This window comes from Cygnus atratus, chromosome 4 (genome assembly GCF_013377495.2).
Source record: "Cygnus atratus isolate AKBS03 ecotype Queensland, Australia chromosome 4, CAtr_DNAZoo_HiC_assembly, whole genome shotgun sequence".
NCBI classification, from domain to species: domain Eukaryota; kingdom Metazoa; phylum Chordata; class Aves; order Anseriformes; family Anatidae; genus Cygnus; species Cygnus atratus.
The window spans coordinates 45,348,921-45,364,886 of NC_066365.1; the positions used below are offsets into that span (position 1 = coordinate 45,348,921).

At 49.7% G+C, this 15,966-nt stretch overlaps 1 protein-coding gene across 4 annotated transcripts in view; it reads left to right on the forward strand.

Moving 5' to 3' along the window:
• Positions 1–934: 934 nt before the first annotated feature.
• The window catches only part of ARHGAP24 (Rho GTPase activating protein 24), a 181,239-nt gene continuing 166,207 nt past the window's right edge, over positions 935–15,966 (forward strand). Inside the window, exon 1 of one of the 4 annotated variants that reach the window (XM_035547646.2) lies at positions 935–1,327. In XM_035547646.2, the coding sequence (XP_035403539.1) occupies positions 1,324–1,327 (4 nt within the window). In that variant the 5' untranslated portion in view covers positions 935–1,323. Of the gene's footprint in view, positions 1,400–4,823; positions 5,066–15,966 lie in introns of those variants that run through there. The other 3 variants (XM_035547653.2, XM_035547664.2, XM_050710346.1) reach the window with 3 other exon arrangements.

Consider the following 15,966-nt stretch of genomic DNA (forward strand, 5'->3'; position numbering starts at 1 on the left):
AAGAAATGGGCGATGGGAGGGAAGCCTCTGCGAGTGTGCCTGGGCCTGTCTGTGCTGCACGTGCATCAGTGCTGAATTCCGGGTCATGCGGGAAGACTTCTCTAGTTTATTCCACAAATCTGTCAGCTCCAGTCATCAGAAACCCCCCAGCCTGACGTGAAAGTGGCAGCGCTTGGTCATGAGGATGCATGGTACGTGGGGCCCCGCTTCGGCTCGAAGGGGTAATGTTGTGCTGCAGCAAAGTACTATTATTAGGATTTTTTTCTTCGGGCTTTATTGCAGCGTGGTGTTAGAAACTTGGTGTCCCGAAGGGGATTTGGAAGAAGAGACCTGTCACCAGGCTGCCGTGGGCTCTTTGCCCACACACGGGGCAGCTGGGGTTTGCCAGAGGGGCCCTGCTCCCACCTGGAAGTGGTGCAGCAGGGCTGTGATGCGCTGGGCTGGCCGAGGCCACGCATCCTCCACCTTCTTGCCGGGCGCGGGGAGAAGAGCAGCACGGTCTCACGCCCGCTAAGGCACGTGGGAGCAGAGAAGAGCGGTGTCGTTCACTGCTCCCGAAACCCACCTACTGCTGCAGTTTCCATCCAAATTCCCGTTATGATTTTGAGTTCGCGACCCGGTCAGGCTTGCGGAGGTGGCGCGCAGCCCCGCGGCGGTCCCACGGGGACCTCCGCCGGCCCTGCACGAGGTCGCTCCCTGCGGGTCCTTGGTCAGCAGGGCTGCCGGCTGCGAGTCAGGGCCACGAACGTGGGCTCCGTTGACCGGGGAGGCGTTGCAGGCAGGGGAAAGAAAACACAAAAACAAAAACAAAACCAAACCGACAACGACTGGGGGAGGGAAGGGAAAAACTTTGCGTTGGGTCACAGGGCGTCTGGGTGTCAGCTGGCTGCTGCGTGCAGCAGGAGGGGAGCCCCGTGGCGCAGGACGGGGCAGCAGCGGGGAGTGGCGCTGGGCGCCTCCCAGCCGCGCGCTGCCGGGGGCTGCGGCCGCGACGCGTGGGAAGGGAGCCGGGATCCCCCCGCCCGGCGGCAGCGGCGCTGCTCCGGGGCCGCCAGTGAAATCCGAAACCCGGGGCTGCGTCTGAGGGCTGGCCCTGGGAGGCCGCTCCGGCCTCCCGCCCCTATATCTACGCACCCACCCGGCCGGAGCCGCGCTTCCCAACTTTTCGGGGCGCTCCTCGTCCGCCGCCCGGGAGCTGGGGCTGCGTGCGCCCGGATCCGCCGAGTGCTGGCGGGAGGGGGAAGGAAACACGGCCCCGAAGCGCGGGCGAGCTAAAACGAGCCGTCGCCGCTTCCCCGTCCGTCTCGAGAAGCCGCCGCGTTGATGGGTGAGAGCATCGGCCCCGCTCGGGGCAGGTAGGAGCCCTTGCCCGGGGAGCTCGGCTGCGGCCAGGATCGGGGTAGGTGGCTCGGCGCTGCCCTGGGGCTTGCTGGCAGCAGGGCACGGTGCTGGCCGGCCCGCCGGGCTGCTTGGCCGCCGAGGGGTGGTGCGGTGCGGTGCGGTGCGGTGCGTGCGGGCAGCCCGAGCGTGGCTGCTGCCGCCGTGTCCCAGCCACATCCACGGCCAGCAGCAGCGCGCCTCTCGGTCGGGCTCGGGGGTGCGGGCACAACGGGCGTGATCTGACGGCCCGTGGCTTCAACGGAAATAAAAGCCCTGTGTGCTTTCTGCAGTGCCCACGGTAATGCTCGTCTCGGGATTTGCGCTGGTTGTCTTAACATCTTCTTTTCTTCTCCAGAACTGCCTGTAGCAGGCTTTCAGATATGACATGCCCACTGGGACAGGCTTCACAATAAGCACTTTGATTTTAATCGCCAGAGAGTTAGGCAATCTTCAGTGCGTTTGAGAGTTACTGAGCGGATTTCTTTTTAAGATAAGGCAGTAGTCATCCTTGTTTTCCTCGTCATTTGGGCTTGCAGGGAATATTTATCTGTCTGTATTTGTTCCAGTAACATGCAGGCAGTTGCCGGTGGGGGTGGGGGTGCATTCATTTTCAGCCGTGGTGAGTAGCGAATAAATCGTGTTCAGTGTTAGAGACATTGTACAATAGGTAAGCGGAAATAAACTGCGGGGTCTTTTTTTAGGTAGGTGTCCTTGTCCTGCATAGGGAGAAATAAGAAACCAAATTAATTCCCTGTGTAAGCGTAGTGACTGTAATACTTGGAATTTGTCTAACGTGAGTCTGAATTGTGTTTGTGTTAAGAAGCGTGGTTGCTGGGAGAAGACAATAACTCTGAGATATCAGCTGTCGCCAAGATGCCGTTCGGTTAGGTGTTCGTGTAGGGGAGCAGTTCTGTACCTGTGAGATGACGGTGTCTTCCTGTGCATTTGCGGGGAAAGGTTTCCCCTTGAACTAAGAGTTAAAGGAGGGTGTTGTGGCTATGCAAGGGGCAAAGCATCCCGTCGCTGCCAAAATCAGTTTAGTACCATGTTGTACTCGCAGGAGGTGCGCAGAAGTATGAGCAGAGGGAAAGACAGAGTGAAGTTTGATCCCCAGTCCCTGTGAAAATCTTGCGCTCTGGCAAGTCCTGTTATTGCAAAAGGCACCCTTCAGTATGCGATACAGTGGCTTGAGTTAAAAATAAATGTGCTTAGAACTTGTGTTTCTTCATGCACGATGCCTAAAGTTTTGTCTGCCTCTTGTTTGGTTTGTGGTCTTGTCTCCCAGCTGCTTTTTTCTTCGCGTGGTCTTTTCTTGGCTTTCATTCCCTGATAAGATAAGGAGAGTTAGCTCTGGAATAAAGAGTGTGCCCCCACACACAGACAAACTTCGGCTGCCTTGTGGCTGAGCAGACTGCACGTTAGCTGTCAGACGTAAAGGAAAGGACAAGCCATCTTCTCAAACTCTAAGACAAGGAACACAGTGAAGGAAAACGTCGGGTGTAGGAATGCTGTGTTCGCTGTCTGGTAGGTGGCTTCTGTGATGCCGAGGACTCCAGGCAGAACAGGTGGCTGATACTGTTGGACTGCAAGGAAACAGATTTCTGTAGAGTTTGTTACTCCCCTGTCAGTTTGGGCAGGAATAGAAATAGGAGGTGGCTGGTGGTGCGAGGAGCTGCGTGCCGAGAGACCTGTTCCTGTTCTGCAGCCTCTTGCACGCGTCCTTGCTCTTCCCTTCTGCTCGACAATTGTGCTGCTTCCTTTTGGGTGGTCAAAGTGTGGATGGTAAGAACCAGAGAGAAGCTGTGCGTTAATTTTGTATTGAATGGACTACAGATAGAAAATGAACCATAGGAGTCCTTGACTAGCTCCCATTAAAAGCTAGGCAACTTCTTCCAGAAAAGAGATGGTTTTGCTAACAGAAAGTCACTTGACACTCTCAACCCAGCATTCTGCAGTATACTCGCTCGGTGTAATTATCAGTCTGAAAGTATGTGCTTTACTACTTGTTTTGTTTGTTTGTCTTTAGCTACCTGCTTTGTTAGCTCTGGTGCTTATTAGCTCTGCGTATGTTCAATAGCCTTCTTCTTTCAAATTTCTGCTTCATCTGAACTGCTGCCTTGCTCTTGGCCTTTGTTTTTTGTAGAAGTGAAAATCCCAGTTGCTTCATTACGTTTGGAGGTCGTTTATTCCCCTCTTGAAGTGGTTTCCAGTTTTCTGACATGCTCGTCAATGTTTGAATACCTGCGCTGGAGGTAGCACTTGAGGTGCAGTCTCATCGAATCCAGAGACGTAACAACCTTTATATTGCAATTTTCTTTCTCCTCATTAAATTGCCTTGCAATGGCACAAGTCAGGGGGCGGTTGTGTTGAGCAGGGCCCTTGGCTGATGTTGCAGGATGATGCTCTCAGGTACTGTCAGCTCTTGGCAGCCCGTGCGACGTTGAGCCAGAAGGCGCCAGCTGGTGCCCAGACAGCCGTCTGTCCGTCGCCTTTCCTGTTCACAATTAACCGCTTCCCTGGTACTCATCACCTGCACGGGTTTTCAGCCACCGTCTTATTTTTGCTTCTAAGCCGTCGGCTGAGCAGCAAAATAAGGTATTTCCCCTGAGAGCAGAAACCACCTGCGCCGGGAAGGTTCTTCATTTGCAGTCACGCTCTGTGACTGGGCTGTTAACTGTTGATTTCGCGTTGTCTGCCTGGCTCAGCTTGTGGCTTGTTGGCCTTCTGGACCAAAACATTGTGCTCCCCAAGCCTCCAGGGGCCTCTGGGGAGCCCACGGGCACCCTGCTTTCAGCTGTAAGCAACTCGTGTTGTTCCATGCAGCCCTGCTTTGTTCTGAGGGGCTTGTGCGCGCTGCGGCCCACCAAGACAAACCTGTGTTGAATTCCTCAGCAATGCTTATGGAGTTTTTTGTCATGAAATACCATCTGTTTTCTTATGTTTAGTTCTGTGCAGTAAGGTATTATGTCAGTTATGAGCAGTACCTCTTTAGAAAAGACAGGCTTCATGCCTGTTGCTTCCAAGAATTCACCAGTTAATTCCCGTCCTTTTCCTACAGTTGCCTATGGTTTTAGAGCAGCTCGAAGTTGTATCTGGCTTGGTGTTCTTTGCCCGCCACACCGAACAGCCATTATGTGTTAAAAAAAGTTAAAATGCAAGAAAAGTGAAGTAGGGCCACGTGCGTTACCAAGGGCTATGGGAAGGCTGTGAAGGGGCTGCTTGGGCCCTTCTCTGCCAGGACAAGAACACCAGGGTATATCTGAAGGCAGTGGTGGTGCGTTCAAAACAAATGAAAGGAGGTAGGACTGCGCACAAGTAAGATGTAAATAAGGTCTCATTAAGATGCACAGATGCTTGCTGGAAAATGTTGTGGTTAGCAAAGGGAAAACCCAGGTTTCAGGGGTAGCTTGCTGAAAGTGACATTCTGTGCTTTTGTTATTTCTGCTTGGCCCCGAGGTTTAACCTCAGCCCATCAGAGATGGCACGCTGGGCTGGAGAGGCGACTTCTGTCCCCTCCTAGGCGCCCATTTGCTCCGTCACGATCCTGTTTTGTCTGGATGTTACTTAACTAGGGGGAAAAAAATAACCTGGTATTCTGTTTGGTGCTTGATGGAAGGAAACTGAAGGACCACAGCAGACCGTCGCTTGCCTTGCTTCAGTCAGAGCTGTGTGGACATGAGGCTGGGTAAGAACTGGTGTTGGTGAGCATGCTGGGATGACCGTTTGCACTTGTGATTTTTGAAGGCTGCAGCCTTGTTTGAGCAGTGTTGCAGGGATGAGTGTTTAGAAAGTGAATCCCACGAGTGAGTCCCGTGTGCTGGGGCGGAGCAGAGCCTGGAAGCCTGCTGCGGGTTCCTCAGGTAGGCAGTCCTTCTCTGTGCGCCCTGCTGGCACCTTGGCGGGGTGTCCCAGTGGGACATGAAGAAGCTGAAGCGCTCTGCACGCCAGCACCCAGGAAAGGAGAGCGCTGCAGACAGTCAGGCACGGCTTCGTGTGTGTGAGGCCACTGCTGCGTTGCTGGAGCAAGAAAGGTGCTGCAGAGGCTGCAGATGAGATTTGCTTCTCATTCTTCAACTCTTACTCCGTGGATCAGCTGGATGTGGGTACAGCTTGCAACGGCCAAAGTGGCTCATGATTCTTCCAGTATTTTGAGGGGGGAAAAAAGTTCAAGGAAATCTCTAAGCCTTAAGAAACGTTGCTTTCTATGGTAATTCCAAGATCTTCTTGCTACCGTGACTATATTTAGGACTGGCTACTTGAGTCAGTTATTACTGTAATGGAGCACTAATCCTGTTCACTTTACCTGCTCGGGCTGGGAACGGGGAATTGCAGTTATCAATACAGAGCACAGTGTGAAGCTCCTCCGTCCTGCTTCCTCTTGGAGCATACCAGACAGAGGAGTAGGTAAATGCAGACGTACCAAGGAGATGAAGGCAAACTTGTGAAAGCCTTTTTTTTTTTTTTTTTTTTTTTTTTTTACTGATACCATCACTCAGTTATCTAAGTATTGTCTTGGAAAGTGCTGTGCCATTTGTGGACTTCGTGGTATTGTTCTGCGTGAGATGAAAAAGGAAAAAGCTGTACTGTACCTCTCTTTCTAGTTATCAGCTCCCTGTCCCAGTATTTGGGCTATTCAGGAAAGCTGGAGTGAGCAGCGTGCTTGTTGTGTAAGCTTTTTTATTTTGGAGCTCCCGGACGCTGCCTTCAAGGCCTTGGGTGTCCAGCGGCACTCTGTGTGGGTCAGCTTGTGTGTGCGTCTACTCCGGGGGCCGTGTGCGAAGCTTTCACCTCCCAGCCGCAGCTGAGATCAAAATTGCAGGTCCCAAGCGTGCGTAGTTGCTGCTAAGTGGTCTTGCAAAACACGGCGAGAAATCCTGCAGGCTGGAAAGGAGCTCTGTCTCTGGCAGTTGCAATATTTGTGCAGCTGCTCCCACTTTTTTTTTTTTTTAATTTAGGTTTTAAGCAGCAAGCAAAATTAGGGAGAGGTGTTAGAGGACTTGTCTGGAGAAAGAAAACTTGCTGTGCCTTTTTGTTTGGACGTAGTGACACACCTCATTTTTTTTTGAGGGCTGTGAGTCCTTCCTTAGGTTTGCAAGTTGAAAGCTTGCTTAGGTTTTGTCTTTAAGCAGAGCTAAAGGCGATCTGCTAGCATCAGAGGTTTGCGGATGGGCTTTGTGTTACTGTACTCCCTGTAGTAATCTGGGAGCTTAATCAGCAGCATTGCTGGAGCCTGAGGTGTTTTGATCCCAGTAACTTTTGATGTAAATTTTGTGGAGTTGAGAAACGAATGGTAAAAGTCCTGGTCAAAAGGCTTAATCTGACAAGTTCTGCCCTGTGGCCAAAAAGGAAGTTTCGGAAAGAAATCATAGCAGCAACACCACCTGCTAGTCACTAACTGGTTGCAAGCCTGGGGATTAACTTTGTTCATATGTATGGTGAAATATCATTCACCGTCTGCTCTAAGACGGTCTTATTTGCAGTGCCATTTGCTGTTTTTCTTTTTTAATTAAAAATAAAGCGTGCATATAACTCTGTTACGTGGCGGTCTGAAGCCTTGAAGGTTCAATTTTAAATACAGTTGAGGTAAAGGTACCTCAAAAGTTGATGAAATAACTTTAAATTATTAAGTTATTAGCATGGAAAAGGATTTTGAGCTTTTATGAAACTTTTCCTTCTTCCTGCAGTATTTGAGGAGCTTTAAGCCCAAACCTTTGAAATAATTTGATGCAAGAAATGCAAGCTCGCTTTGGTTTCCAGCAGCCGTGGATTTAGATGGAGGAAAAAGCTTGAGAACTTGAACCCTGAATGTTTTTTAATAAAAAAGGCAAATGAGGAGTGATAATCAAAACCATGTCATTTCAAGTGAGTTGAATGGCTTCTATGCTTGCACTCGGAGCAGGAGCCCAATTCAGAGGAGATGGCTGTAAAATATAAAGGAAACAAGTTAGATATCTGGAAGACTGGTTCGTTGTGCCAGAAACTCTTCTTCCCGAGGCAGTACAGCAGTACTCACATTGGAGACACTTCAATTCATCCTCCAGGAATGCGTAAGAAAGGATAGTTAACATACATTTGTGTAGAGATTTATGACTTTATGCTAGCAGGCTTTCCTAGGGTGGGCTTTCCTCTCAGGGGACACAACTGAAAATGCTGCCGGTGGCTGGAAGAGGGCACTGCTGAAAGTCACGGTTTTAAATAACCAACACTTGAGGAGAAGACCAGAGATCTGGTGGTAAGCAGAAGAGACCAGGTGCCTTTGGGTTGCTTTCTCATCCGCGTGAGCTGCTAGGAGTGTGGTGAGATGCTTCAGCCTCTGTCCGCAGAAGGGAATTGCAGCCAGTGGGTGTGAGAGGGCAGCTTTGATCTCTGTTCGTAAAGGCACCGGGTGGCTCGACATGCTGCAGGGAGACAACTGCGTTAGGGGTAAGGCAGGGGTACCTGTCTGTGTACCCTCCCTGAGCAAAGTGGGATGCCAAAGAACACCTCTAGCAGGGAGGAGCTCCTGGGCAGCCTTGGCGTGCTGGGCGGGGGTGCAGGGAGCTACCGACACAGCTGCTTGATGGTGCTTTTGCACTCCTGGGAAGTAACTGCGTGGCCAGCTCCTGCAAGGCTTCAGGAGCCGTGGCTCTCGGCCGCCGCCAGGAAAGGGCTGAAGCAGCCTGTTGAGCACGCACCACATGGCACGCTCGGTGTCAAGACTCGTTATCACGTAACGAGATTAAGCCTTGGTGCAGCAGCGCTGTGCAGTGCAGGCTCGCCTGGGTGGCTGGGGAAGCGCACCGCAGGAGCTGGGCACGGGGCGATCCTCCGCGAGCGTCAGCAAAAAAGCTGTAAATGCTGAGACCGCCGGCAGACGTTGGCAGGTTATTTGATGTTGTCGCTCCTGGGATGCTGCTTCGGAGGGCTTCATTGCCCAGCATGAGCAGGAGGGCTCTGAAACGTGAGTTTGACCATGCTTTATTTTCTTAGGGAGGGACAGAAGAGGGTGCTTAGCCAGAAGGACGCATTAGTTACTATTACTCTGCATATGTCTGTGCAGTAAATAACCTGTAACTTGTGTCCAGTAAGTAGAGACAAATTGCTGTGCAACGCCAAGTGGAAGTACCCAGTGAAGGAAATCATTACTGGTCTGTGCTGTTACATCGAATGCTGAGGGAGTCCAGGACAAGGAAATGCTAACAAAAAGGTCACGCTGCTACTGTGGCAGGAGAAAAAACAGAGTAATGGGCTGAAGCAGTGCTGCTGAGGGATTTTGTAGACGAGCTTTGTGGCGCTCCAGTCCCTTTTCTGAGGTTCTGACTAACAGGCAGGAGTCAGGGAGGCATTGCCGCGGGCAGGTAGGGCAGGCAGGGGGTAGCTCCCGTTTCTCTGGCAAGACCGATGGTCTGATGAGTGCTGCTGGACGGCTCTGTTGTAGCCAGAGCAATTGGGTTGTGTTGACAGATGGGAAAGGTGAGGAAGGAGAAGCTCATTATTTCTCAAATGGTTAGATGGATTTTTTTTAAACTTTTTTATTTATTTATTTATTTTTAGCCTGGGAGTTGATTAAAAGCTTTCACCTGGCAGTTAACTCTGTGTTGGATGTCCTTACTGCCTTGTGACATGGAGGCACCCTGGGTTTCAGCCCTGAAAGCAGAGATGTGCACCTCCAGCCTGGCCAGGGTGGGCAGCGGGGCTCTGGTGCCTGGGGAGCGTGCTTCCTGGGGGGGATGCTGCTCGCAGCGTGCCTTCGCCGCTGCAACTCCCACCACCCGAGCTGAAAGGGTGAAAACACCTTGCGCTGGTAACTGCTCACCTTCGTGGCATTGCAAGGAGCGTCACTGGGAAGCAGAGATGGCTGTTCATAGCTGCAGCAGCCTAGGCAGGTGGCTGGATGGTTTGCAGATGAAACAATGCTCAGTGCCCGGGGCATGTGCTGCTGCTCCATTGGGAGGGTGCTTGAGGCTGGCTGGGAGTGCTTTCCTCAGGCCAAAACTGATGCAGCATGACTGCCCAACGTGGCTCTTGGGCAGGGCAGGGGGCAACTGTGATAGCTGTCCTAACATTTACCACACAATCGTTTCCCTCCTTCCCTCTAGTTCTGCATCAACATTGTTCTTGTTTTGTACTTCTTTCTTGGAGAAAAAGTGCATCTACACTTGCCTGCCCAATGCTTTGGAGGGCAGTGAGATAGAGTAGGTTTTCATTTATATTGCGATATGAGGCTGTTCTTGCCTGTGATCTACCTTTTTGTGGTTGTAAGGAGTAAAGAGGTGGCTGGCCTTGTGAAGAACCCGAGGGATCCTGGAGTTGCCTGGGAGGATGGAAACCAAATAATAAGTACATCCAAAATCCCTCTTCGTGAGGAAATCACGGACAGTTGGAGCCAGTGCTCGAATGGTGGCTGTGGTGTACCACCAGCACAGCTAAACGGATGGCCGCAGGCTTCGGGGTGCCCACTTGGCGAATGTTGAGTGTAGAACTGGTGGCAGCAAGGTCCTTTGCCAATCAGTGTGGAGTTAATGTCCGTGCCCAGAAGGAGGATGAAAACGTGAGCTCAGAAATGAGCTGGGAGCGCTGCTGGACGTCTGGGAAAAGGGGATGCTCCGCTGTGTTTTCAGAAGCAGGCAGACGCACAGCTTTTGGGCATCTGGTACAGATGACTAGCAATGAAAGGGCTCAAATCTCATTGCAAAAACGACGAGAGGAGTTATTGGAAATGAGAAATAAATCTGCACCAAATAGGCCTGTTCAACAAGCTTGCTTTATATTTGCAAGCCGGGAGGCTTGAATGGCTCTTCTGGTTTTTCAGCCTGGATGCCTAGACACATCGCTTGGAAACTGATATGAGCAAACAGTTTGTTCTGGGGCTCGTGGAAAGCGGAACAAAAAGAAGCTGTTGTGTTTCTTGGCTAGTCCATCATGTGCACAATTTTTTGAGACGATTAAGGTAGGAAAAAGTAAAGTGCTATGGAAATCGTGACATGGTCCTGCAATTTCTCCCCTCTTTAACCGTCCTATTAAACTTTTACAGAGCTCTTTAGAGAGTGCCTTTGAGTGGCAACTTGTGATATTTTTGGTGGTGCTGAAAGATCTCTTCAGAAAAGAGACTGTGGTTTTGCTGAAAGCTTGTAGAAAATGTACTGCTTTCGGCCAGGTCTTCATCAGGAGGGTGCTGCCCAGAGAGAAGGTGGCCGTCAGCTGTCCTGGGACGAAAGCACATGGGCTGAAACTGCAGGTGGCTGGAGTGAGCTGAACTTTGTGGAAACAACAGGGGTTTTGCTGCTGTTTAGGACCTGTTTAGTGCTAGTGTGCTATGTCGTGCAGCATCCTAAAACTAGCAGCTTCTTGGGTTTAAATTGCCTTGAAATGTAGAAGCAATACCAATTTACTGTTAAGCAGCATCTTTTGTTAAGGGATTTGGCATGCTGCTGCATCGTGAGGATGGCTGTTTGAACTGCAAAGCTTGTGGAGCAGGGATCAGAGGTGCAGAAGGTGAACCCATTTCATGTGGTAGGTCTGCTGGAGCCAGCACAGTCATCTTAAAGCCTCTGAAATTGCAACGGGAAATCAGGAAAAAGGCTCATCCTTAAGGCTGATGCTCCCACAGGACAGGACTGAGTTTGCCTGACGAGCGGGTGATACTCGGCCAAGAAGGCAGGGATGTGCTGCGATGTGCCCGTCTCTGTGTGCAGAAATCAGGGCTGCTTTGTCCTGGGGATCCTGAAAACAGCGCCCTGGGCCCGGCACGGCCAGCTCCTGCTGATGGCATCTCGGTTTTGTGTGTGCTGTGAGTTCATTACAGCTTCTTCAGTTAACTTGGCATTGTTCCTGGGGCTACGACATGAAACCTGTGGAGATGGAATCGTGATGCCTTACTGCCGTGTATTTGGCTTTAGGTACTTCATCACTGACTATCTGGAAGAGCTTATTTGAGAGCTCTGATGCTTTGCTGCCCACGTGTCTTTTGCGACTGCCTGGATTTGCGAGGAGATGAGTGAAGATGGCCGTGATGCATGGAGCAGGGACCCGCAGTCTTGTCCACTGGGGATGGGCTGCAGAAGTGCAAAGGGTGCTGCAAGAGCAGTCAGGCATTGCCAGCCTGTACAGAAGCCATACCTCCCTGAGAAGTGCTCGTGAATTACTTTAAACATACGTCATCCTCTCTGTGTGTAGAAACAAGAAATGTATATGGAAGCCATTTGCAGGCTGGGGGAGAGCCGGGGGGTGAAAATCCATGTTACAAAAACGAATAATTGCCCTGGCTCTCCAGGCCTTCCAACCCCTTTGGTTTACCCAAGCTGGCACTTCTTCGGCGTGTTTGCTGGTAATAGTGGCACACATCCGCGCTGCCACGACGCGCAGCTCCTGGGCTCCTCAAGGCCTCTGCGGGAAGGAAGTGGTGGACGCCAGCAGCCTGCCAGTGAACGCTTGCATGAAAATAAATGGTCTCTATCAGTCAGGAAACAGACCCTGCATCGCCTTATTGATCACAGACATCCAGCGCAACCAAGTGGAGCTCTGGATTTTATCTTTCTTGCAGAATTCAAGAAAACGCTGTTGAATAGCCCAGGGTGGCACTGGATGAAAACGCTGCGTTAATTCGGGCATTGGGGGCAGCGCAACACAAAGGGAAATGAACTCCAGATGCTCTGGTGTGTTGTGGGGGCTTGTGAATTGTCTCCAATGCAGCAGCGAGCTGCTGAACTCAAACTGCCAGGTTTTCGGTGCTTACAGTGAATCCCTGGTCTCAGCTGGCCATCCGTAATTCCCCATTCTCCCTTCGGTACACTGCGATGTTTTAAAAGCCACGCAAATAGCCTTAAGCATCAGTAAGTTTCAAAGTATGCCGTGAATGATTCAGTCATTACTCTGTAGCAATTAATTCACAGCTCAGGTCGTCAGGATATCTTGTGCTTTTTTTTTTTTTTTTCCGCATAGTTATGCTAATACTGCTGTCATTTTCTGCAGCTAAAATAGAGAAGCTGTGCTTCAGACATGTTTTATTGCTATCAAAGTACAATGTACTCTTGCGATGCCATTATAAGAGCTATTTTTTATTATTTTTCTGGAGAACCAGATTTTGGCTGGTCCCCTTGTGGGTGTGCAGGGCTGGCAAGTTTTTAATGATGATAATGAGAGCAAGTTCTCTGGAGACAACAGGGGGCCAGGAAGCGTCCACGCATCTGTGTGTTGGGAGGCTACCTGCGAGCTGGTTCTAACAACAGCGGACCAGAAGGAATAACATTGCTTGGCAGGAGGGGGACAACTCTGTGAGAGCTTCACCGACAGGTTTGGGGTGAACTGGTGATTTTTCCCCAAACAAAGGCTTCCATTTATATTGTGTTAGCCTGTCCTGGAACCCTGTGAAAGAGACAGAGAAGAATTGCTGAGAAAAATACAGCGTGTTAGCATGGGAAGTGAACGTCGATGTAGAGCTAACAGCGAGCTGAGAAACACGGAGCGTGCTTTTAGACCCTTGGAAGGATTGTTCCAGTTGTTTGTGTCAATCTGCAAGCTGAAAGAGGAAGACTTCTGCACACTGTCATGCAAATAAGGACTAAATTCCATGTCCTTCAGGGAATGTAGGAAGAAAAATTACTTCAGTGGTTCAAAGGCGATAAAAAAAAATAAAAAGCTGTATACTGCTGTTTGGTCCATCACACGTTTTCACGTCTTCATATGCTGAAATTCTTGGTTTTGACCTGTTTGGATTAGGCACTGTCTTTGTGCAAACTGCTGTAAAAGCAGTTTTGACTTTGGGGTGTTTTCTTACACACCAAAGAGAATAATTAGCAGGGAGGGATACTGAGATGCTTCATCCTGAACCTTTGTGCTTCCGTGCAGTCAGGATGGCATTTAAATCTGTGGTTTGAGAAATCGTGCTGACCTCACCCTACTGGGGGGCTTACACTTGCTGGGCTCTTGCTGGGATGTGGGGGGCTGCTTTGCGCGTCTCTTGCCTCCCCAGGGGGCTGCCCGCCTGCTCACACGTGCTGGGGGAAGGTGACTCTGCTGCTCTGGAGGGTTGCCGGTGGGCACGGCTGGCTGATTCCATGAACCTTACCTGCCTCCGTGAGCTGATGTTAGTCATCCTTCCCTTCCAGTCGTCGTTGCCCTGGCAGTTTGCACCCTTGAAACGTTTTCGGAATGCTTCGTGTTCTTTTCTTGGCTGTCGCGGCGTCAGTCCAGCCAAATGCTCGTCTTCATTCCTCTGCCCTGAATGCCTTCCTAGTTGTCTCTGTCTCCGGGGGAGAAAAATCAAACTCAGAAAAGAAGCTGGTAATACATTGGTATGATGTATTGTTTTCCATATTGAATGGGAGAGCAAGCTTGCAAATCATTTGTTACATATTACCAGAGTTAGGAATCGGTAATGAAGAAAGAGACCAATGCTTACTCTATACTACTTTCAGGCTTTTTTTCATCAGCAAAGATAAATTGCATTTTTGAATAGTGAATCTCACAAGAAATAGGCTGGAGTAGCCACGTCCTTTGTTCTGCGTGATTCTTGCAGTTCTTCTGAGCATCGCATGGTCTTTTCCTAAAGTTACTCTTCTATCCAGGAGCAACTGCTGTTTTAGGATCGGAAGGAAAACTCCGGAATAGCTTGGGCGAAGTCTGCAGTTTTATAAAATGTTTCACCGCTTCCAAATGACCACTGTTAAAGCCTTCTCTTCAGGGGTGCCAAGACAGCTTGCTAAGGTTCTGCTTTGCAGATTGAAGCTTGAAATGCTTGTTAGGAAAACGTTTATTGCAGGGCTGCTTGAAAGGCAAAGCCCTGTGAAAATGGGGGCCGCGAGGTGAATGATGAGGAGCTGGATGCTCCCCAGGCTGCAGACGCGAGGTCTGTGCCCGGTACCCTGGGCTCCTCAGCAACCTCGGCAGGGCACGCACCACTCGGAGAGCTGCTGGTGCCCTTCCTGCCCCGTGTGAGGGAAACTATGCAGAGCTGCCATCAGGGTGCTAAAGCAGCTGTGTTCGGCAACAACGTCTTGAAAGCTGTTCCTCTCAAAGCTCTTTCTGTATTTTCCATTCCATCAGGTGCTATGCTGTTTATCACGGGCTTTTTGCTTTCACCAGCAGAAACTTGCCCGTTCTTGTGGGTATTTTCTATTTCTAAACTGTAATTCAAATAATCTGAGATTAGATTTTAGTACATACACTGGTTGTTTTCCAGAGAGAAGAACTGGAAGTCATATTGAAAATATTTTGCTTTCATAATGTGTGCATGTGTCTAGACCTCCTTTTGTCTGCCCGCCGCAGTGACATCTTCTCAATTGTCTTCTGTCTTCCTTTTGCTGTGTGTGGCTTATAATTCAGTAATAAAGATAAACTGTGGCTTAGTCCTCCGTGTGAAGCATGACACGGACACGATCAGATTGCCGCCCGCATGTCCCTGGATGAAGGGCAGCGCTGAGTGTGCAGGGAGGAGGCACTGTGCAAAACTGTTTGCCACCTTTCAGTGCTGCTGGTTTCCCATTTCTAGGAGATGTTCAGCTTTCCCGCTGCATGTTAGCTGGGTCAGGGCTGGTCAACCACTTCCCCAAAGAATTTGGCACCAGAAAACAACCATTCGTGTAATTGTAACTGTTACTGGCAGCTTGTCACCTCTTGTGATTTATAGATTTTTTTTAATTGAAGTGCAGCAAGGCTTGATTTTCAGCACGTATTGTAAGCTAGCATCTAATATAAGTAATAACACTGTGTGTTGAATTTTCAGGTGTTAGGATGTTTCTCAGATCATCAGTTTTAATGAAAAGCAGGACTTGAAATCAAATTTGAGATGATAAGATAGTTAGAAAGCTGTGGGGTTTGGAACAAGCTTCGGTAGGGTTTGGTAGGAATGTGATCATAATTGTGCTTTAACAACCTTAAAATGATGCTATTCATCTTCTCAGGAACTGTTCTGTATAGTTGAACTTGTACATGAATCTGGCAGTAAATCACATACAAGGATTTATTACCAGGTAGCAACTTCAAGTGTTCACCGTGATAAATGTCTGCTGCTTTGTTTATATTGTTGTTCATTTAAAATCCTGCGTAAATCTTGCCTCTGTAATACTGTGGAGGAGCTGCTATCTTTTTTTTTTCTACCAGTATTCACTTATCTTCTCGGCAGAAAGAGCTGGTTGTGAGGCTGTCCTCAGTCTTGGAGTCCTCTCCTGTAATTATTGTGTGGTGGTGCACTAGTGGCAGACTCAGTATCAGCAATAGGTTGAGTGTCAGGCTCACTTGTCCCCTGACAAAAGTCGATCTTTTCAGAGAGGTTCTCATCCTCACTCTGTGATGGCTTCAGGATAGAAAAGGCAGTAATCAGGCTCTAAAATGACTGCTCCTGTTTTGCTTCACAGTTTCTTCTCTGTACTTGTACTGTGGTTGCATCTTGCAGAATTAGCGGTCCGGAGCAAATACCCTGGGGAAGGTGAAGTGCTTCTCTTCAATGCCTTTTTCAGACTGCTACAAAACAGTCCCTAAGTATTTCAGGGTTAGAAAACCAATTAAAACGGAGAGGGTCTGGCTGTTCTTGTTTGTGTATTCTCTTCTGCTCCTTCTGTGCGTCATTCCTTGGTGATGGGTCCGTTGGGCAAGTACTCTGATGTCGGC